The sequence below is a fragment of the Sprattus sprattus genome (genome assembly GCF_963457725.1).
Source record: "Sprattus sprattus genome assembly, chromosome: 18".
NCBI lineage: Eukaryota > Metazoa > Chordata > Actinopteri > Clupeiformes > Clupeidae > Sprattus > Sprattus sprattus.
This window is the reverse complement of record NC_137916.1, coordinates 19,405,692-19,429,902: the sequence shown is the minus strand read 5'-3', so window position 1 is coordinate 19,429,902 and position 24,211 is coordinate 19,405,692. Positions and strand designations below refer to the sequence as shown.

The 24,211-nt window shown below is 41.7% G+C and overlaps 2 protein-coding genes across 2 annotated transcripts; both read left to right on the top strand.

Moving 5' to 3' along the window:
- Positions 1-1,093: 1,093 nt before the first annotated feature.
- On the top strand, positions 1,094-14,196 carry atp13a1 (ATPase 13A1). Its single transcript, XM_080856740.1, has 25 exons — positions 1,094-1,470; positions 3,034-3,123; positions 3,620-3,883; positions 4,218-4,373; positions 4,588-4,657; positions 4,751-4,857; positions 4,964-5,093; positions 5,275-5,330; positions 5,433-5,559; positions 5,647-5,784; positions 5,896-6,016; positions 6,478-6,635; positions 7,180-7,355; positions 7,678-7,788; positions 8,111-8,236; positions 8,372-8,480; positions 8,852-9,045; positions 9,541-9,637; positions 10,314-10,501; positions 10,755-10,869; positions 12,524-12,720; positions 12,932-13,074; positions 13,246-13,357; positions 13,443-13,586; positions 13,742-14,196. Exons 1-25 carry the CDS (start codon positions 1,120-1,122, stop codon positions 13,850-13,852), a joined length of 3,591 nt encoding a protein of 1,196 aa, XP_080712866.1. The 5' UTR covers positions 1,094-1,119; the 3' UTR covers positions 13,853-14,196.
- Positions 14,197-15,043: 847 nt separating this feature from the next.
- Positions 15,044-21,710, top strand: dsn1 (DSN1 component of MIS12 kinetochore complex; the record flags this gene model as incomplete). The annotated part of the gene is made up of 11 exons (XM_080857115.1): positions 15,044-15,092; positions 15,401-15,437; positions 16,288-16,567; positions 16,702-16,775; positions 16,886-16,958; positions 17,106-17,196; positions 17,648-17,698; positions 17,798-17,869; positions 19,173-19,314; positions 19,448-19,535; positions 21,631-21,710. Exons 1-11 carry the CDS (start codon positions 15,055-15,057, stop codon positions 21,708-21,710), a joined length of 1,026 nt encoding a protein of 341 aa, XP_080713241.1. The 5' UTR covers positions 15,044-15,054.
- Between the last annotated feature and the right edge of the window lie 2,501 nt (positions 21,711-24,211).

Genomic DNA, 24,211 nt, shown 5'->3' with positions numbered 1-24,211 from the left:
GTGGTACCGGTAAAATAAACTTGCTGATCAGGCCAATACACTAACCCTTAAATTAATGTGAAGTTAACATTAAGATGTAACTTAAAACACCTGCACAAGAGGTGCCTCCATGTGCTTACATTAGCTACGAATCGATGTACCACGTCTACATTTAATCTGAAACAAATAGTTACACTTCATTAAGATACAGATAACGCTAAACGCAAACTGACATTTATCAAGCTATTATTAGGTAATACTTACATTATTGTTAGTAGCTAGCTAGCTGACTGGCCAGCTAATGCAAAAAACACACCAAGGTTATTCACGTTAGCAAATTCTACATTGGCCAGCAAACCATGCGCGAATTGGAGCACACTCATTCGTTCAGAAAGGATAACGCCTCCCGCTACACGATTGGCTGTGGTATTTTCTGACATGGAGAGGAGAGGCTTACATAGCTAAACAGCTGAGACAGTTGGCATTTACAAATGTCAGTCACAACCTCCCTAGCTTCTACAAAACACAGGCTCATCAACTTCCTTGATTGATAATGTTCGCCATAATGCTATTTATGGCCATAAAGGCGGCACCACTACTTAAACCCCATGTGCGTACTATAAAGACGTATGTGATGTTTTTGTAGTTTTGTAGTTTTGCCGAAATAGCAGGTTTTATACATGAATAGTAAACAATTTCTGAAGTCGTAAGCACAGTGTCCAATCTGTAGTCTGCAGCCTGCTGGTGGCATCAGACACTAAAATATTCCTGAACACGAATGCCAGGGTACAGGTTTTAATTATGGCAGTGGTTTGTCATACAGACATTTCCGTCTTATTTAAGTGAACGTGAACTACGTTTAATTAGAAGTGAGCTCTGGACATACTAGGTTATACACTACTACACAACCACACGCTCCCCTCGAATATCTGTTGTCATAGTAACACCTCTATGCCGGAAGTGTCGTAAATGTCATGCGTCGTTGCGTACACGGAAGTTAGCTTCGGCGTGAAAGAAATTCCGAAATTGAATCTGAACACCGACTAGACCACGGAATTGCGAGAGTTTATCGTTTCGCCAACACCCAAAGTCCGGAGGAGGTGGCGAGAAGGGGGGCAAGTGTGGAAGGAATAAGCAAGAATGAAAGAAACTGAAAAGGTGGAAAACATGACTGAAGATGGAATTCTGGGGTCGGGGGAGCTGAAGATACCCCCCTCTATGAACCACAACCATGATAATAGTGCTAGCGACGAGCTAGTTAGCTCAGTGTCACTATATCGACGCAGGCCTAGGCTTTTTCATGGCACAGTACTTCCATTCATGACAGTACTTTACCCGGGCTGGCTTTATGTATGGTTAGGAATATATGGGGCTGCTGACTATCCTGAGGCCGGCCTGCTAGCACTTGCCGCTATCGGGATATCTCACATCCTCACTGTGCTTTCTGGTTATTGGTCGGTGCACGCGCACTGTTTGCTCACCTGTGTGAAGGTAAAGTTGATTTTTGTTTTGTTTTTCAAACTGATTTTGTGTCAACGTGTAAAACAACAAGGGCCCTCGGTTATTGTACGGTTCTGGGGTTCAAGTCTTAGCTGTCATGTAATGTCAGATCCCCATGTCTAGCCACTATATTGTTGTTATAGGGCATCCATGTTAGAACTGTTTTCTAGAGAAAACTGATAATTATGGTAAGCTGTTTAAGCATTCAATAGCTTAACTGGGTTTATGTTGCCGATATCTGTATTTCAATTGTTCATTATCAAAAAGATTCAGATATCCACAATGACATTCTTCCTATCTACACACTACTGTCATTTCAGATATCCACAACGTCATGTGTATTGGGCTTTACATTTCAGATATCCACAGATGTTTTTTATATCTAGAATGAACATCCTGGATATCTGCAATAGTATCCTATCCATACTCCCATTTCAGATATCACATACAATCCATTGTTATCAGTGGTCGTCAGGTGCTAGTACCTACTTCCAAAATTATGTCATCATGTTTGACTGCATCAAGTAGCCATAATATGTCAAGTGATGAGGTTGTTTTAGATATTTAGTATGTTGAACTGTAGGTCATAACTTCCATGTAAGACAGCAAATATTATTGTTGCTTGTTGTGTATTGTGGTGGCGTGTTATTGCTGACGTGACACTTTTTGGGCATGTGGCAATCATTTTCAGCCGCTGTGGGCTGATCTTGGTAATGTCACATTGTTGTTTCGGAACATAAATGTAAAATTACAAACCTGGTAGCAATTAGATATTTTTTAACATTGACATGGGGAAAAAGGTTACTTGTGTTAGTATCTATGCCCATGGTCATGTTGTAGCTAAAGCTATCAAACAACAAATTGGATTTAGATTGGTAGGCTAAATTACCTGTCCAGCAGAAAACAGGCAACTTCAACAACACTCTGAAAACATTTGTCCCATCATCAGCGATCAGGCGACCCACTCCCTATGTAGATATAAAGGGGTAATTCTACTAGCTAAAGAAAAACACTCTGATTTGTAGGTTCAGGAAATTATACACTAATGAAAACATAATTATGAATACTATATTCCATATCTGATAAAAGATCCCCTAATTACGGCACACTGTACCTTTTAAGAAGCTGTAGGCGCCTGTGACTACTCCGGAGCACACGTTAATCTACAAGCGATTTCAAATACTACTTACGCTACAATGCTTTCGGGAAACACTCCGAAATTGTAAAATGATTCCTTACAGGGATTCTTTGACTTACTTAGGCTTACAATGCTTTTGGAAAGCCTGACCTAGACTAGTGAGAATACAATTTAGACTAGTAGAAATGCTTTTATGGAAATCTAAGTGTCATTACAGATTATCGGAGTATGGTTTGATTAAATGTCAAAACAGCTTTCCATTGATAATGCTATTTAATACTGGTACAGAAATACTGGTGTCAACATTAGACTAGGCCTTTTAAGTTTCAGTTGAACAATTTGCCAGCTGGGGGAAATACCAGCTCTGATTGATATGGGTGACTGACTGTGAGAAATTCCCATCTGTGTGCCAACAGGAGTCGGATCCAGAAAAGGCCACTTTAGCCAAAGTAGTACCCACGCCTAACAATGGCTCTGCAGAGCTGGTGGCTTTGCAAAGGGACCAGGTGAGATTTCCTATCTGTGGATCAGATGTAAACAGGCTCCCTTGCCTGAGTGTAAGATAATATCAATACGCTTCATATTATGTTTTGTGATACTATATTGTGGTTCATTTTGTGTTGTGTCCCTGACCACTAGACAGCAGTGTTGTTCTGAATGAAAAAAGTAAACTGTATACTCAGACAGTTTTCCTAAATTTATATTTAAGAATCGCAATATATATCACCTTACTTACAGTATTGCGCTAGGCCTATATTGAATCGTGTCCCTTGTATCATGATGCATATCGTATCGCGCGATTTTTGCCAATACACAGCCCTAGCCTTTGGTATGACCATGTTTTGTGTCTGCTGTAAACTGTATACAGAAACCATTTTAAAACCAACTAATCCTTCACACAGACATTAAGTCCAAACTTAAAAGTATAACAGCGTCTACAGTTTACCTGTGATGTGGCTGTGCTCATAATATGACCCTTTCCCACATCCCTTCTTGCAACAGGATGAAAATGGAGAGCGAATCACATCTTTTGAGTTCCAGAAAATCAGATATGTGTTTGACAGCAAAGAGAAGAAGTGCTTTCTCCCTGTTTCGTTCCCCGTGAACCAGCCCATGGGCTACTTCCATGGCTGGAGAGGCTACCAGGAAGAGGCTGATTTGCGTGCTGCTGAGAAGCGCTATGGAACTAACCGCGCTGAAATGATGGTGCCAGACTTCCTGGAGCTCTTCAGAGAGCGAGCCACTGCCCCCTTCTTTGTATTCCAGGTCAGTTGATATGAGAACACATGTATTATGAATTGAAATGTTAAACTGGTGTTATCCATGGGTTTTGTATAAACTTGCACAATATTTTGAAGTTGTTATTATTGGCCGAACAAAGAACACTGAAGTGCTATTTTTAGCACCAAAGACTCCCCTCCTCTGCCAATGAGGTTTTTTTTAGGGTCTAATTGATTTTTATGTTGGGTCCTAAAAGGCTCTTAAATGGGAGAAGTGCCTGACCTAGTACTGGGATGTTGGAGTAGGATTTGTGTTACTTCAGTATAAGTAATAGGAAGATTCAAAATGTTAACTGTGTGTCAACTTTACCTGTCAACAGGTGTTCTGTGTTGGCCTGTGGTGTCTTGATGAGTACTGGTACTACAGTGTCTTCACCCTGTTCATGCTGGTGGCCTTTGAAGCATCTTTGGTGCAGCAGCAGATGAGAAACATGTCTGAGATCCGCAGGATGGGAAACAAACCCTACATGATTCAGGTAGCTGTTCATTTCCCCAGTCAAGTTTGAACCATCCAGGTCTCACCTATACTACTTTTCTGCCTGAATTGGCTTTGCTTCTGAAATAATTATATGGCTATGACCATTACATACATACATATCAATTCAGACGGATGTATAGTAATACATCAGTAAATATCAAAGAAATGTACTATCAAGGAAGGTCTGATCACCTGTTTTTAAATTCTCACAGGTTTATAGAAATAGGAAATGGCGTCCAGTGTCCAGTGATGACCTTGTCCCAGGTGACATTGTATCAATAGGTAAAATCTGCATTTCTATTTTGTATTTTTCAAATACCAATTATGGTATGGAGTATTGTGTAAGCTCATGACTGTGTTTTTGCCTGTAATTAGGACGCTCTCCACAAGACAACCTTGTGCCATGTGATGTTCTACTGCTCAGAGGCCGATGCATCATAGATGAGGCTATGCTGACGGGAGAGTCTGTTCCTCAGATGAAGGTTTGACTTTGTTCAATTCAAAGCCTCAGTTTCTCCTGTCACTTAGACTGCATGTTTGCCTATGTGCTTCTTCAAGGCTTACTAAATGCCTCTTCTCTGTACACAGGAGCCTGTGGAGGACTTGGACCCAGATAGAATACTGGACCTACAGGCTTATTCACGTCTTCACGTGATCTCTGGAGGGACGAAAGTGGTGCAGCACAGCCCCCCACTGAAAGCCAGCGCCGGCCTCAAACGTACGCACCAGAACTTCCTCTTTTTAATTTTTGTGTCTAGCTTTGTAATATATCAGAAACATTTTCACTCGTGAGTTGTGCAATACATCCAGGAAATGGGAGTACAAGCAAAAAGAGAAACATAGATGTTACATTTACAGTCATAACAAAAAGAGTGTGTTTTTTTTTCTTTCCTGTCTAGCTGTGGACAATGGCTGTGTGGCATATGTTTTAAGAACAGGATTCTACACCTCTCAGGTGAAGGAGCTTTCCTCTTGTTCTTAAAATGTATCTCTGTTGGTATGACAAATGTATAGTATAATAGATCTTCAACCAACCACTGATCTCTTTTTCTTAAAGGGGAAATTGTTGAGGACCATACTCTTTGGAGTGAAAAGGGTAACAGCCAACAATTTGGAGACCTTCATCTTTATCCTCTTCCTCCTGGTGTTTGCTATTGCTGCTGCTGTTTACGTCTGGGTGGAGGGTGAGTGGCTGTCTGTTGCTCCCCAAGCATTTTACCTCAGGTACTTCAGTCGATGTTACTTTGTCTCAATACCTTTTTCCTTTTCAGGCACCAAGGATGCCAGTCGGAACAGGTATAAGCTGTTCCTGGAGTGCACCCTCATTCTCACCTCTGTGGTACCACCAGAGCTTCCCATAGAACTGTCGCTAGCTGTGAATACTTCACTCATTGCCTTGGCCAAGCTCTGTGAGTATCTTTGCGTTGTCAGTCACACAGCTTTCTACAGAGAATCTTAACACAGAATACTCACAACCCCCACGTACATTGTCTCTTTTTTTTTCTTTTGTCTCTGTCTAGATGTGTTCTGCACTGAGCCTTTCAGGATACCGTTTGCAGGGAAGGTGGAGGTCTGCTGCTTTGATAAGACTGGCACCTTGACAAGTGACAGTTTGGTAGTGCGAGGCGTTGCTGGACTAAGGTACACCTCTCTTTTGATTTCAGTCTGTGTCACATCCTCTCTGTGAAGAGTTAAGTAGATAAGCACTGCTGTCTGTGCGCTGATAACAAAAACAAGAGACCTCTAACAGCAACCTCTAATAGGACTAAAACCGAATGGTTGGGCTTTTAACTGCTGAAAGAACTACTGCACACTGGGAGCAGGGTAGAAGCCACAAGCTACATAGCAATGCTTAATGCCAGCTAGAACACAGCAGCCGGACTGGTCCACCTGTTATTTAATAATAAATTCATATGTTATAAACCTGTTGATAATAAATGTTTTATTACTGATCAGTGATGTAGGGTATTAACTATGGTGTTGCTTCCAAAATAGCTGTGGCTCTCTTGGCAGTCAGATTGCACATGCTGAACATTTGCATTCAAATTTAGTTGAACTTATTTTCTGCAGATAAATCACCAGCTTTCTGTTCCACTCCACAGGGAAGGGAAGGAGGTGATACCAGTGTCTGAGATTCCGGTGGAGACGCATCGGGTTGTGGCCACATGTCACTCATTGGTCACTCTAGATGACGGACAGCTGGTGGGTGATCCCCTAGAGAAGGCCATGCTGACGGCTGCTGACTGGAGTCTCACTAAAGGTAGAGATGCGCGAGCGTGAAAATATACGATTTCAGTCACCGGGGGGGATATTTCACTGTATTTTAGTTAGCAGTTGATATTGTTTCTTGAAGATGAAGTATGACCCAATGAAAGCTAACCAGAATGGAGACACAAGTCTGTTGTAGGATGAATGAAAGCATACTTACAGCTAACAGGGAAGATGGTTTGGAACAGAGGTGTGCCTGTTACCGTTTGTCTTTCAACAACTTTACAACAATGCTAACACTATCATTGCTAGTCAGAGAAGGCTATGAGGTTGTAGGTGAGATGAGTAATCATTGCAGCTGGTAATGTCACTAAGTTTGGTCTGATAGCATGCCTGCAGCCACAGCTTTGGGCTGAGAGAAGTCTGTAACCTCCTCCTTACTCCTCCTCTGCTACCAGTGAACTCTGGTGTGATATTTTGTAAGGGTATCCAAACTCAAACTCATTTGCCATCTCTGACAAATGGGTTATGACCTGCTGTTTTCAGTCCTAATAAGTGCCTCTGGAATGTGCTGTAATTATGGTCTCTTTGATTAGATGAGAAGGTGTTTCCGAGGGGCATAAAGACTCCGGGACTGAAAATCCACCAACGGTTCCACTTTGCCAGCGCTCTGAAGAGGATGTCTGTACTGGCGTCCTATGAAAGACTGGGCTCCACCGAGCTGTGCTACATCTCCACCGTCAAAGGCGCTCCAGAGACCCTCAGGGGAATGGTAATAAGAGTCCACTACCTTCTCTATGGTCATACGACTGTCTATTACATTTAGTTAGGGCTTCATGTCGGGTTTTCTCACATCGGAAGTTACTTACATGAATTTTTGTCTCTGAAGTGTACCCGCATTGCTATGATGGGACAAGTAGTTACTGACATCTATGTATTAGTGTGCGTGTCGTAGTACCTCAGTGAGCGCTCCTGTCTGGCTGTTGCTGCTCCTGGATCCCTGACCTCAATGTTTCACAGACTGTGAAGGGGCGATGATGGATGATCACCCTAATAAATGATGCATCATTGGGGCCTTTTTTTCCCTTTTGCAGTTCTCCGAGTGCCCTGCCAGCTATGATGAAGTGCACCATGCCATGTCTCGAGAAGGTGCCAGGGTGCTGGCTCTGGGCTACAAAGAGATGGGACACCTCAGCCATCAGCAGGTACACACACTCTGGACCGCTGTTTTCTCACCCATGTTTGTCACTCTCGAAGGGAAAAAACATGCCTCTTTTTGTCCTTCTATTAGCCTTTCCTGAAACAACATTTGTTCATTCATTGTATTCTCTCCTCCTCCGTCCGTTTCTAATTCTGTGGTGGTCTAATTATGGGCCGCGCTCTGTGGAAATGTGTTATGGTTGCTATTTCTGGGGTCTTTTACTGAAACTAGAGAGGAGATTTAGTTCTGTCAGGATTGCTGCGTCAGAGAAGACTCTGCAGAGGAATTACTTTTTTGGGTGTTTTTTTTTCCTCTCTCTTCTCCAGGTGCGAGAGATCACACGTGAGGCTCTGGAGTGTGACCTGCGCTTTGTCGGCTTCATGGTTGTCTCCTGTCCCCTGAAGAACGACAGCCGCATGGTCATCAAGGAGATCCAGGATGCATCGCACCGTGTGAGTGACAACATTTTCTTTTTTTGTCCTCTGTCACTCACACTCGCTTCTCATTGACTGTATTACCGCAGGTGTCCAGTCTCTTCTTTCTAAATGTCTTTCCTCGTCTCCCATCGTGCTTGTCTCTGTCTCTAGGTGGTGATGATCACAGGAGACAACCCACTGACTGCCTGCCACGTGGCCCAAGAGTTGAATTTCATCCAGAAACAGCACACACTCATATTGCAGGAAGGCCCCAACCCAGGTAAGACAGCATACGCCTTGTCGGATGCAAGAGGTGTTCAACTGTGGCCTCATTTGCTTCTTTGGGCTGAGAAATTCTCAACTGGGTCACACACTGGATGTGTTAGATTCAAAACAGCTGTTCCCAGTTATGGGGTGTACACTGGCATTCATAGACAGCACCAAGTTCTGCTTCACCGCTGCTGATGTAAAACACAGAAAAAGCCTGCAGACACATAAAGCAATTGACACATGGCTTGAATTTATGATTTTTTTAAATAACACATATCTTTTTATCATATACATGTCCATGTAGATGTCCATTTTTCAAGTTTATATGTCTCTCAGGTTTGCCCCCTAAGTAATGTTTGTCTGCTATGCGTTTTGTTCCAGGTGAATGGCAGTGGGAGTCCATAGATGGCAGTGTGTGTGTGGCCCTACCCCCTCCCTCCGTGTCGGAATTGGTCCGACAGTACGACTTGTGTGTGACGGGGGAGGGGTTGGCTCGGCTGACCTACGACACCAAACTACTCAACGCCCTTTTACCCCACGTGCAGGTTTTTGCTCGTGTCAACCCCAAACAAAAGGTTCGACTTTTTTCCCCCCTCGTCAGCAAGTTGCAAACAGCCTTTTTAAAGTCTCTTGGTGCCTTATCTGAGCTTGCGGTGTATGCAAATAACAAGCACATATTTTTAGACCAGGTTATTTTTAGATGGCCTGGAAAAAAACCTGACTTAAGTGATAAATGAGTAGGGGAAGTGTAGGGAAAATATAGCCGTATGTTTGAATGAGAACAAATAATTGATTTGGCAAAGTAAGCCACAAAGTTTTCCCAGTGGAGGATCTCCTGCAACATAAAGGCAAGAGAGTGGAGTGTTCTTACTGTAAAGTTTGCCGCATTGCAGTTCTACATTGCAGTTCTTACACTCTTGGTAGACCCCCAACATCTCAGGACTGCACAGATTTTCCCAGACATGCTATGAAACAACACACTCTTAAGATATCACAAAAAAAACTAAAACCTCACTCTCAGTTATGCGTATGGCCTCATTGTGTGGTGTGATGGCCGCGTTGTCTTGCAGGAGTTTGTCATCACCAGCCTGAAGGGACTGGGCTATGTGACACTGATGTGTGGGGATGGGACCAATGACGTCGGAGCACTCAAACATGCCCACATTGGTGAGACTTCCCATCACCTTACAAAGTTGTTTGCACAGAGAAACTTGATATGTATACACAAACACACCCATGACCCATGGTCAAAAATGACCTACGGTAGCTTTCCCAGGGATATGAAGTTAACATAACTGTATGTTAAAAAAGGTAAATGAAAAAAGCTTTTTGGAAATGTTGGTGATAGAGATTATTTCCAAACACTGTTAATGACTTAAGAATATAATAATCAAGTGACTTGTTTGAATATATTCCTGTGAATTATGTGCTTATGAAAGCAGGAGCATGGCTTTTCTCTCTGTGTGTGCAACTAGAATATTAGGTGCCACTAAGTCTGCATATGAACAAGAGCATGTTTAGACCAGAGGAGATAAGAAAGGAACTGTGCTTCTTCCGACCTTGTTCAAAACTGCCATCCTTGCAAGACAGGGAGCCTCGGACGTGAGAAATCCACCACGTGATCATCCCTGCTCAAAGCTAAACTTCTGACTATATAAACTTTGTGCAAAGAGTTTATCAGGGCTTCACTTTCAGCCTCGGCTGGTAGGGGAGCCCAATTGCAATTGTTGTTGTTTGTCTGTCTAATAAATGTACTTTCATGCAGCTCCGGAGTCCTGAACTAACTAGGGTGATTTTTCACCTATCAGTTGGCACCTTTATTAAACCCACTTTGTTTTGACAGGTGTGGCCCTGCTGGCTAACGCCCCTGAGCGCATGCCAGAGAGGAAGAAGCGGGGAAAGGAGAAGGAGGCTCTGCCCAATGACTCCAGGCCCTTGCCACCCGTGCTGAGCTCCGGAGCCAAGGTCAGCTCTCGCGGATCCAGGCACAGGGTCATGGCCCAGAGGGAGGAGCAGCTTGCCGCTCAGAAGGTGTGTGCATGTGTCTGTCTGAGTGTCTGTTGTGGGTGCACATCTGTGACATGTACATAAGTGTGTGTTTGTGTGTGTGTGTGTGTGTGTGTGTGTGTGTTGCGGCCATACACACTTCCCCCTTTGAAGCTTTGATTTGCTTGAGTAGTTGAATGTCCCTGATGCGGTTATGCTTGTAATGTTGACTTTCCTCCATACAGCCTCTCTCAAGTACTTTAAATCAAGAATGTTTTGTTGGGTTATCTCTGTGCAGGAGAGGATCAGTCAGGTTCTGCGAGAGCTGGAGGAGGATCAGGTCCAAGTGGTCAAACTGGGAGATGCCTCAATTGCTGCACCCTTTACCTCAAAGCTATCGTCTATTCAGTGCAGTAAGTAGCATTCTGTGAAAACATTTTCCCTCTCCCTCTCACTTTTAAGAATGTTTGTCAAATAAATATATTCCTGGTGTTGGGTCGCAAGATGCACAGAAGTTTGTAAAATATGAATCATTATGTTTTATTATTTATTTATATACAGTGCCAGACAAAAGTATTCAATACCCCTGAAAGTCATCACCATTTTCACAATTACAAAAGATACTTAATCATATTTTCCCAATCAGTATTTTAACTGCGAACATTTATGCTCTAGTATATTTCCAAAGGCATTTAAGTATTTAAATCCCTGTGCTTTCAAGTTCCAGATTAAGGCAGATGAGAAATTATTCACAGGTGATACAGAGATGCCCCTTATTTCACTATAACTGCTTTTAATTAAGTTCTAACTATGAGAGATTAAAGTAAAGACCTCCTTCTGAATATAAAGGTCATCAGCCAGATTGTGGAATAACAGAGGAAACAAAGACTACCAGAACAAGGTGATTCAAATGCTCAAGTGAAGAAAATACTCCAAGAAAATATCCAAGTGTTTTGAGGTCCAATTCAGCACCATTGCGTCAATCAAAAAGAAAGTAGAAGTCAAACCTCCTAGATGCTTTGTAGAAAAGGTTGTCCCCCAAACTAAGCATATTAACTGGTGAGGTAGGCCACCATAGTAATTGAGGTGCAGGTGAAGGAGTCCACAATCTTAAGATATATCCATACAACTGCACTCCGTTGGAGAGTGGCAGAAAGAAGCCATTGTTTTAGAATATCAATAAAGAATGCATGGAGGTTGCTGAAGACGTGGGAAGGGGCGTTAAAGGTCATATCAGACCAAAATACAGATTTTTGACATCCTCGAAGCGCTTCATGTATTGTTAATCTAACACTGCCAATGCCTCAAGAAACACCATTTAATCGTGAAATATGACTTAGGTACCATCATACTGTGGGGATATTTCCCGTCTGCGGGAACTCTGAAACTTTGAACTCTGAATTGAAGGGAGAATAAATAGAAATAAATTCTACAGTACACAATACAGAAAGAAAACCTGTGGCAGTTTGTTTTAAAAATAAGGCTTGGGAGAGGGATTACTTACCAGAAGAAAATTACCCAAGGTACAAGGCTAAAGCAACACTGGAGTGACTCAAAAAGTTAAGTGAATATTCTAGAATGACACCGTAAAACCTTAAATAAAAATCCTACCGGGAATCTGTGGCACTACAGTCCAGTCTATGAAACTTCTATGCCCCTTTAAGATTTCAGCAAACACTAAACCTGATTTTAAATAGATAAATAAATTCAAAACTGAAATATACTACTTGTATAAGTATTCAAACCCTTGTGCTCCCCCTGGATATAAACATCGCTGCGTCTAAGGTTGTGAAATATATTTTTTTTCACCCTTATTATTCCCTTATTCAGGCATGTGTTTAACTATCTTGGTAAGACTAAAAAGCATACTTCTAACTGATATATATATATATATATATATATATATATATGAACACAGTTCCAACAGACAGTTGAGGTATACTGGATTAAGTTTAGATTCAGTAGACTTGTCTTAAGAGACACATAGCAGACACATATGATTGATGGGCTAGAAACCCCTTTAAGGTTTAAGCAAATTCTAAGCCTGAACGTCCCCCCCTCTCTTAGTCTGCCATGTTATAAAGCAGGGACGGTGTACGCTGGTGACCACGCTGCAGATGTTTAAGATTCTGGCTCTGAATGCCCTGGTGTTGGCCTACAGTCAGTCGGTGCTCTACTTGGAAGGAGTTAAGTTCAGTGACTTTCAGGCCACGTTGCAGGGGCTTCTACTGGCCGGGTGCTTCCTCTTCATCTCAAGATCAAAGGTCAGAGACAACAAAAGTTTCAGCCTTAAATTATGTAATGTAATGTCCTGATGAACTCACTGTCACTGTCCATCCTAAATCTGTATGGTACAATTCTGGAAATACATGGAAAGAAAACCAAACTTTTAAAAACACCCCTCTTCCTTTCAAGTTAGGTACATTTTTGAGGCCCTTACATCATACTAATCTGTTCTGGTATATTTCCTCCCAGCCTTTGAAAACCCTCTCGAAAGAACGGCCCTTACCCAACATCTTCAATCTGTACACGGTGCTTACGGTGTTGCTGCAGTTTGCAGTTCACTTCTGCAGTCTGGTGTATCTGTACAAGGGGGCTCAGAGCAGAAGCCCTCCCAGGTAAACCCTTAAATGTATTCTGGTTTTTATTAACTGTGTGTGTGTGTGTGTGTGTGTGTGTGTGTGTGTGTGTGTGTGTGTGTACTTATACTCTTTCAGCAGTCCAAGTTAGCAATTTCAATCAGCAGATGTACCACAATTATCTAAAACGACATCTCCTCTGTCCAACAGGTCAGAGCAGTTTGCGGACATCTACAAAGAATTTGAGCCCAGCTTAATAAACAGCACTGTGTACATCATGTCTATGGCCATGCAGATGGCTACGTTTGCTATTAACTACAAGGTAACATCCCTTCCATGAACCATCACATAGTCTGTTTGTTCAGCCCGAACTGTTACTTCAACTATTTGAAAATGGCATTTTGCAGGGTCACCCTTTCATGGAGTCTCTCAGTGAGAACCGGCCCTTGATGTGGAGCATCTTCCTCTCAGGCTTTGCCATCGTGGGGCTACTGAGTGGGTCTTCACCTGAGTTTAACGAGCAGTTTTCTCTCGTGGATATTCCCACAGAAGTAAGTACACTGCCTTTATGTGTTTTGTGCTGATGCTAGGTTTCAGCATGTGTTTTCAGCTTTGTCTTAAGAAGTGCAATGTAAGAGACAGCTGCATATTTATTATTATTTTTATTCTACATTGAAATTCTGACCCTTGATTTTGTCCTCCTTAGTTCAAGATGGTGATCGCCCAAGTTCTTGTTGTGGACTTTGTTGCTGCTTTGCTGGTGGATAGAGTTCTGCAGTTTCTCCTGGGAAAAGGAACCCTGAGGTTGCCTTCCTGAATTGTGATGCCAACAGTCGCCCCGAGCAACCGCTGCCCTTAGCAACCAGACTGTCGTGGAGAAGAGAAGATGGCTGGTAGAGACGTCTGCAACACGCGCAGGAGATCTGAGATGGACAGGCGTGACATTTAATGCTCAACACACCTCGGTGTTCCTCTTCATTTCCTTCTCCTTTCATTGCATATCTCCTTCTTCGTTATTCTACTGCTTCTCTCTGAGGTTCCTTCTTCCCGATGCTATCAACTCTCTCTGTTTTAATTTCCATCATGTAAAGCCTCATTCGTTGCTTTCTTGCTCACCTCTCCTGTGGCTGGCGAAGAAGACAGCAGTATTGTGTGGAGTGAGAGTGTGTTTCTATGTGTTCGGACTCACGCACACATGACAGGGGCGTTCTCCAAGAGAATTACAAAGTGTTCTAATTTTTTTCTCCATTTTGTAAAAAGACAGAAATCTGAATTATAAAGACCAAAAAATGTAATTGATTTGTTCTGTGTTTCTTCATTTTACGTATAAGCCATATGAAACGCATTTAAATCCTATTCCTGATCACTTTGTAAAATAATAATTATAATAATAATGATTAACTCATTGTGTATATGAATCATTTCTAATAGATAACACTCAGTGTCATGGTCTGGTTATAATGGAGTAATAGATAAACAGGGTTAGGGTTGGGTCCACCAAGTCTCAAGGTTTTGTATTAAGGCACACCTCAATTGGTGGAACAATATAAGAGTGTTAAACAGCTTCCATCACGAGCACCATAAATGGCCTACCTGAGCTCCTGTAAAGTCAATTTGCTAGTCAGTTAGAAATAACTGTTTACTATAATTGTTTATTAATAATGGTGTTTAAAAGCAGTGCTCAACAAGGGCCCCATGTCAATGGAAGGCACAACTGTATTTTCCCATCTTCAAAGGAAGGAGTATTTTTTTTAAAAGGTCGAACATTGCCTCAGTTGTGTGTATGAATACTGGAGAGTTACGTGGTGATTATCACATAATTTAAATCACGTTAGCCAGTCTTTCACCCATTGTTTCTCTTAGTACAATTTGTAGGCTATAGCCAGTTTACACAGTGATGGGAATGTCATTTGACGTTTGGTGTGATGCGACTTCATTTCCCAGCATGCATTCGAATAATGACATAGGGTACTTTGTTTTCGTAACAGCGCGGGATAAATTTGAAGGGACGACATTAAAATGGCGGAACAGCAGCAGGAAAAGTCCTCTTACACAAGGTTTGTTTTACGATTAACTTTAACAATGCGGCTAAAGGAGGGCGAACGTCCTATGATGGAAACAGCTTGTTGTTTTGTCTTTCTGCAAGTCGACTGTGCAAGCAAAACACTTAATCTAGTTTAGCTAGCCAGTTAGCTATCTACCAACTTCTCAGCCGACAACAATGTTACAACCTGTTGTTGTGGCTACCTCACACTGTCTATGGCTAGAAAGCGACACCTTGGCTCGCGATCAAAACTAAATGTTAACATCACTTGGCAATAACTTTGTAGCCATTTTGTTCACTATATTTTCTTTTGTCGCCTAGTTCCAGAAATGAGAGCCACGGTCATCATCAAAACGAGGTAAGTCAGTAAGCAACTGAACGCATTCCTATAAGTAAACGATAATATCGCTCTGCAAGCTGATTATCTATTCAAGTTGACTGTTGTTATCTATGTTTGACTGAATATAACGTGACCTATGGGCAATGACATCGCATTTCTGTGTAGGCTATAATGTCTGTAAGTTGCGCGCTGGAGACGGCAATTTAAGTTGACGAGACAGATTCACTTTTCAGTCATAGTCAGTGACATGCAAATACACTGCCTTCCATAACTTTGGCAACTCCCTAGGAAAAGTGGTTTGAAATAGTGTTGGCAAAGTTCACTTTTTTTCCAATGTATTTCAAGTAACTTATGAACAAAAAAGGTCAGCATAGCCCTAATACTTTTCATTTTGATTAGCTACCCAACAGTGGTAAAATTACATTCAAGCTAGGTTTAAGCCTAGAATGCTTGACAACTGGATTAAACTTGGCCATGCTTTTCTAAAGAAATTTAGGTCAGCACACTTTAATACCTTTAATGAATGATTGCCAATTAAGGGTTGTACGCAAAAAAAGTCAGTTTAGGATGCCAGATAGTATAGAAATGATTCTAACCAGACAGGACTTTTTGACCTTTCTAAAACAGTTTATATGTGTTTCTTATGAAAAGGCCAGATTCAATAGAAACCATTTCCACATTTTCAGACTTGTTCTCCTGCAGTGCTGCAGAAATGTACATATTATGGAGAAACTTAGGATGCATATGTTCCATTTCATAAAGCATGCTGTGAAGATAAAGACCTGCCTCTGACGATTCATCTTCATCAGTAAGAACAAGTGAGGATTTGTTTTGCTGTGTTCTGACTTACCCTTGTTTTGTATTGCAGATGGAGTCAGAAGAGACTTCCACTGGGATCAAAAGAAGTCTTCATGATGCGAACAACTCTGAACCACCTCACAAGTCTTCTCGTTCAGTGTCACCCTCTAAAGAACTCTTAGCGCCAGGGTTAGACGACAATTTAGAAGAACCAAAGGTGTCTTTGGTAGAAGAGATGGTTCCCAAAACCACGGAAGGCTCCGAACTGAGTCCTCGCTCAAGAAGAAAATCTTGGAGGAGGTCAACACGAGGCCGACAGTCCATGCCCTTGTTTTCAGGGGCTGTTCAAAGTGAGCTTCCTCTGTTTGATGTGATATTTGTTATATATCTGTTTTCCTCTGTTGAATGTATTTAGTAATGTCCTCTTGTTGTGATATTTTCCCTCTGACTTTATGAACCCATATTTACCCACTCTTGCCCATAGATTTACACAAGTCTATCAGTCTGTCCTTACCAAAGGAGGAGAGAATTGAGAAATTAATGGAAGGTGCTATGAATGTAAGAAACCTCACTTTTTAGCTACAAATATTTTCATAAACCTAACCCATACGTTTTTGTCAATGGCAGGAAAGTGTTATTTGAGTAACCACAAATCTTTGTTTCTTTAGGTGGCTGTGGAGAGGCTTCAGAAGACCCTTGTCACTCTGCCAGGTGCAGATTTAGAAATGTTCCAAACACAAGGTAGGTTGTGGTAGTTTGGTTTATGTTCTGCTGGCATGTCTACCTATCTCTAATAGGTAGACATGCCAGCAGAATATTAAGTTGTTGAAAGCTGTCAATATGGCTCGGGTTTTGCACATCACTTGCTCTCCTGATTTAATGTTTTAGTGGAGTCCTTAAAGAAAGAGTGGTCTCGAGTCGCAAAAGAAATACGTGATGAAAGGAAGTTGGAAGAAGAAAAAGAAAAAACAACCAAAAGGTAATTTTATGTATAGAGAGTATTATTTAGGGGTGGCCAGGGGCAGCCGTGGCCTACTGGTTAGGGTTTCAGGCCGGAAACCGTAGGTTGGCCGGTTCGATCCCCGACCAGTAGGAAAAATGTGGGCGGGGGAAGTGGTAGACCACTGCTCTCCCATACCCACATCCACGGCTGAAGTGCCCTTGAGCAAGGCACCTAACCCCGATCACTGCTCCCCGGGCGCCGCCAAAGGCAGCTCACTGCTCCGGGTTAGTGTAACCTAACTTCACTGTGTGTGTGTCACTTCCCTGGATGGGTTAAATGCAGAGGTTCATTTCAGAGGGTGTGTGTCTACACCACCTCTGCCATAGAGAGGACTTTCACTTTCATTTACACAGTAGGAAGTCATAATAGTTTTATGTCTGTATTACTTTCACTTCATTGGTTCTCTGTGTTGTCTTTGTATCCCAAGAGACCCTAATATTGAGAGAGCCTTGGAGCTGTCCAGGAGTGCCATCCACAGGTAGACCTAAGTTGGATTGGCTTTGGAAATTCCATGTGTTTTGAAAGCTAGCATCTTCTGTTTGAGCAACACGTCATGTTATTGCCTTCTGTGCCTCAGGTTGGAGACTGAGAGTGCATTGTGGGACTCTCTGCTTGAAAAGCATCAGTCAAAAGCTGAGGAGCTGGCCAAGTGAGTAAATGCTTTCAAACTATTATTGTTTCTTGCTTGCAGAGATGGGCAGTATTTCAATTACTTGTATTTGAAATACTAGTTAATTTACTTTTAGAGTATTTTGTAATTTGTATTTGATAGAGCCGATAAAAAATCAAATGTAATTTGTAACAAAATACTTTAGAGTGGAGTCATTTTGTATTTAAAATACTCAAAATACTTTCTCCAGTGTTTAGGCAGAAGGAGATTTTTTTCTGTCGAATTCTACCACTAGACCATCTGATCTGCCTCTGAATGTCATTGTCGAATCAGGCATCAGTCAATATGCCAAAAGTGGTACATTTTTTTTCACAAAACAGGGCTCAGGTCGAAAACTTAGATAGCTGTCTTGATCCTTGTCAATTCATCTTCATTAGTACACCGATTAAAAGGAGGTTCTTTCAAAGAGCGAATCGAGTTGTTGCACTGAACGTTAGCCATCTTGACAGAATGTGACTTGATCAAAGCCGTATGATGTCCTTATACGCAATTACGTATGACGAAAGCATGGTGGGGATAGCCCTCCCAGAAGCCAAAGAGATTGCAATGAGAGCCCTGTTTTGTGAAAACATGAAAGTAACACAGCTGCTGCCTGCAAAAATATATATATAGGCTACAAAATCAATCAAGTTGTTGTCTTTTAATAGATTTGCTTAGTTACACTGACATTCTGTGACTGTTCTTCCTTTTTTACTGGGTTCACCAGAGCTTTGTGTACATTATATAGCCCCGTAGCCAGGGCCCATAGACATATTTATGTCAATCTAAATAGTCTGAATAGCCAAGTCACATTGCCAAAAATACTGATGTTTACCTATATTCAGCGAAAAAATTACACCGACAGGTGTAATAGGCGGAATATGTGTGCGGGGGCAGGGGCGTGGTGGCGGCGGTTACAAACATGAAAACAAGGATAGGGGACTCAAATGTTTGGGAACCACTGCCTTACAACACTGACAAGGGCCCGTCATAATAGCCTGCACCTGGGCCCGTGATAACTACGTTACGCCACTGAATAGCCCAAACCTGATTGTTCTGCTATACCAAATTGAGAGAGAACTGAAAATTCAGAAAAAGTATTTCCTGTATTTTAAAAATACAAAATACATGTATTGTATTTTGTTACATTTTCTGGCAACAGTATTTTGTATTTTATTTTGAGACATTTATTTGAAGGGTATTTTGTATTTTGAATCAAAATACATTTTGATGTATTTTTGCCCATCTCTGCTTGCTTGTAACCATAAAACTATCTCAAATGTTTGTGATGTTCATAATGCAGGCTTATAGAGAAGGGAGAGCGTTTGCCTTTAGACCCCAGCTGCATGGCCCATTCCTCACAAAGTGAACTGATCCACAGTAAACCGAACTACCGCAACATACTCTCCAGACAGCAACAGCGTCTCTACACAGTGGAACTGGTGGTAAAGACCTAAGTCATTTTGATCATTGTCTTGATGTGTGCACCAGGTGGCTTCACTGAACAGTACTTCTGCTGTAGTGCTCTCATGATGGCTGTACATGTTGCCCAACAGAAAACCTATTCTCTCTCCTCAGCTGGACGCCCAGTGCAAACTTTTCAAGGAGCTGCTGTCTTTCCAGGAGCAGTGCGAGCTACTGGTAAAGGAGATAAGCACTAAACTTGGTAAGTTTCCAAGCATAATTAGGTAAAATCTAAAGTCTCTGTTTATCCCCAACTCTTAAATCCCAACTAAAAGAGCAAGCTTCTATTTGTGCCAGTGCACCAGTTCAAGCTCCGAGGCAGTTTTATTATTAAGTAATTAATGATTTGGTTATTAATTTGAAATTCCAGATTAATATGAATTGTTGATGACATTGAACATACAGTGTAGCAAATAATAGCCTGTTATTCACAATGATCCTGTCCAGGTTCCAAATGTGCCCCTAACTTTAAAATCTTAAATGTTGCCTAAATGTTGGACACAATGACTTGCATACCAAATTACGAAAAAGTATACGTCCAGTGTTTGAAACCTGATGTCTTTTAGCACACACATGGAATAAATGCAATGTCTGAATTACATTTTCTCTAAATGATAACTCCACCGTTGAGCCAACACTACACCTTGTATGTGGGACGGTAATGCATCATAAACCTGCTCATGAAGTTTCAACTGCACAAGATATTTAGGCATTGAGCATTATAACATGCATACCAAAAGTGTGTTCTGCTTATACCACCTTTACATACATACACAATAACTGATACTTCTAATGGTTAAACAACTCATGATCCTTACATGACACATATCTAAAGTGACCATACATGCAAACCTAGATAATTTATCACATGCATACAGCATTTGGCCTGCGTGATGTAAACAAGGTGGAAAAATCTTCATTTTTGATTTGTGAAATGGTTGCATAAAATAGGTATGAAGTCTACTGCAGTGTAAAAGTATAAAAAGGAAACACATTAGAATGACCGATGAGTTCTAAAGAGGAGAGTCTTTAAACTCTTTGTGATACTTTTTGAATGTAGGCTGCCATGGCTGTCACTTAATCGGATAGCACTAGGTAGGGTCTTTGCACCACTGAGGTACCACCAATGAAAATAATCTTGTTTGCCATTTCTTTCTGTGAAAGAAGGCATTACAACAGACGTTCTTCAGAGGTTCAAAGTTTCTTTTGTCGGGTTAAATGTTGACATCCAGCTAATTGCATAGGTTACGGTATGCAATGGCCGACTGCTGCTGCGGCGTCATCACATTCGCATTATTTGGCGGAAATGGACCTCTAGTACTGTTACTGGAATGCACCTCAAGTACTGTTACTGGAATGGATCTCTAGTACTGTTACTGGAATGCACCTCTAGTACTGTTACTGGAATGCACCTCTAGAACTGTTACTGGAATGCACCTCTAGAACTGTTACTGGAATGCACCTCTAGTACTGTTACTGGAATGCACCTCTAGTACTGTTACTGGAATGCACCTCTAGTACTGTTACTGGAATGCACATCTAGTACTGTTACTGGAATGCACCTCTAGAACTGTTACTGGAATGCACCTCTAGTACTGTTACTGGAATGCACCTCTAGTACTGTTACTGGAATGCACCTCTAGTACTGTTACTGGAATGCACCTCTAGTACTGTTACTGGAATGCACCTCTAGAACTGTTACTGGAATGCACCTCTAGAACTGTTACTGGAATGCACCTCTAGTACTGTTACTGGAATGCACCTCTAGTACTGTTACTGGAATGCACATCTAGTACTGTTACTGGAATGCACCTCTAGTACTGTTACTGGAGTGCACCTCTAGTACTGTTACTGGAATGCACCTCTAGTACTCTTACTGGAATGCACCTCTAGTACTCTTACTGGAATGCACCTCTAGTACTCTTACTGAAATGCACCTCTAGTACTCTTACTGAAATGCACCTCTAGTACTCTTACTGAAATGCACTTTTTGTTAAGAATAATGTACAGCAGAGGGTTCTGTTACAGCACAATTACAACACTGTTGACTTGGAACTTTCTATTGTAATGCTGTGAGTTCCACCGGTATATTGGCCCTTCCTCTGTGATGATGATCAAGCATTCAATCAAGCAAATCTGTGCTATAATGTGCTCTTGCAGCTTTTTAATTGGTGTGCAAAATAATGTAATTATATACAGTATAATAGCCATGGCTGTGAAGATTGCCTATTGTATCTTGGATAATGATCAGTAACAGTTTGTCTGTTTGTTTGTTTGCTTGTTTGTTTGTTTTTTAGCTGATGAGGCTGGATTCCACGATCTTCCTTGTCCTGTCAGAAGCCTTCTAAAAGGACCTGTGGCCAGCACATCATCCTAACGTTTGACTCGAACACAGAACAGGAATACCTATCAGTTTATGTGTGCTCAGTTAACATGGAGTTATGTATTTATGCATATATGAACAAAAGCCTGGGCTCTGTGTAAATCTCCAAGTTGATACTTCGGGTGTCTCATGTGCATCTGTAAGTATCACTTTCAAATGTCTTAATATGAGTGACCTTGTTTGAAATATGTCCACTATTTTATGTATGCAGGTTTATAAAGAAAAGGTTTGTGCTGGCTTGACAGAAGTAAACTTTCATTGCATTTGTCAACATTGTTAATGTCTATAAAACTGTCAAGACTATGAAACAGTAGTAAAATATCAATCAACGTCCACTAGATGGCACTACAGTCTTGTGTTTCCTAATGTTCACACATGTGCTTGCATATTTTGTAAACCCTTCATTGTATGTGTGAAGCCACATTACTCCAAGACGTTTCTCACTTATTCAGAAAATATTAAAAGTGAGAAGATGGCGAGTGTTCTTAAAATGAATATCATGAGACCTCTAAGAATTTTTCAAGTGACCTTTTTAAAGTTGTTGCATTTTGGAGTGCTTGGTGTTCGGGAACAAGGTGTGAACTTAGTGTCAACAGCCGCCTTAATATGTTCTACAGCCAAAATATTGTCATGTTGTCGACTGGACTCCAGAGCCCCCCTGTTTAGTGAGCACTGGGTGTCCTTTTCTAGCGCTGCATCCTACACACCCACCCACCCTTGTGTTTCCCCTGACCATTCACAGGAGTGTGCCCCTCCCCCACTGCCTCTTCCCCTCTCTCCTCTCCTCTTCCCTGGATTGCCGGGGCACCGAGGCAGAACGAAGCTCTGACATTGTGCCAGTGATTCACATTCATTCATTCTCTCTCTCTCGCTTGCCCTCTCTCTCTGATCTACTCCTCATCCTGTGGTACCACTCTCAGTTTCACCCTGCTGCTATATCCAATCACCTCATATCTCTGTGTCTCATACATGCACTGGTTTATATTTGTGTGTATGTGTCTGCAGGTTCCTGTGAAAAACACTGGTATTTACATGCAGATATGGTACCAGCAATTACGCAACGAAAGGCCAAGGAAAGAACATAGGAACGCATCTCTTACTGATAAGTGGGATGGGGGGGTGGTATTCCTTGAAATCAGGCATGTTTTCTAGGAATTCTGTCTCAATTATTTTGTCATGATTTACCTTTATGAATCAGTCAATTAAATGCTGTGGCTAAATTTTGTATGGAGAGAATTAGAGCACGGTGGGAATGAGATTGAGGTGTGGGGTTAAGTCCTTAGCAATAGAGGCTCTGGGGGTGGTGCAAGGCAAGAGGGATCGATTCTTATTTAGATGAAAATGAGGCAGAGCTTGTGGGCTGAGAAAATGCATCTGCCTTTAAACAGCCCAGAATGGGTTTGCATACAGACACTGAAAGGAAAACATGTTGGTTAAAACGTCTTGTTTGCCATGATATCATTATTTCTAAATATAAAAATGACCATACATCCGTTTTAGGTACACATGTAATTATTATATATTGCTAAATTGAAATACGATATTAAAGTTTGGTGGTTAAGCACCTATCTTGACATCAAACCCACATGATAGGGGACGAAATGATGGGGGGAGGGGGAGTTCTTCCACCTTATGCTTAGGGTTCTGAAGACGAGGGGTAGCCTACGCGCACCGTGTAACGTTGATGCTCTGTAGGCTCCACAGTTTATCTTAGAGCAGTAGTAATGACTTCAGTCCAAGGCTCGCAGCCCCTGTACTCTGACTCTCACTTCAGATTGATTAGTCGCAGATTGTGCTGGAGGGATGTGCCGAGCGTCAGCATAAACCTCGGTCAGTTTTGTCCCCCTCCCCTCCCTACAAACCCATCATCTCACGGCCGCGAGACGCACAAGTCTGCTTCTTCTTACCGTGCATTCCTCGAGCCATACGTCAGACAGTACTGTTTCACTCATCGGAGTGATGAAGTACTATGCGGAATCGTCAACGTTTGCAGAAAAAACGAGCAACCTCTTATTTTTAATCTACGCGCGTACAATAGCGGTCCTGCATGTTTCTTTTTTTTTTCAACCAGAGGAACTTAAAATCCACTTGGCCAAACTTATTCCTGGGTAGGCTGGTGACGACTTGTAAGTGTTTGGCCAAGATCTCCCGAGTTAGGCCCCCTTGATGTGACCTGAAAATGGTTAATCAACTACATAAAAACAATTCTTTAGGATTGGCTTATTTTTCTTTTTTTTTAAAAAAAGAACACAAGTTAAGCACAAAATGTTTTATCAATCTGTAACTAATGTTTGAATTTTCAGGCTAATAAAATCATCACATACGCTTCCAGTTCAGTCCAGAGGAAATGTAAACATCATACAAATGCAGAGCCAGGTCTTAATGTTCACAATTGATTGCGGGCAGCACCATTGAAAGAGTGAGGACCACTGTAAAGTCGTACAGGGACATGGATGACTTGATTTTAACTTCAGAGACATGATTGGGAGAGGCAG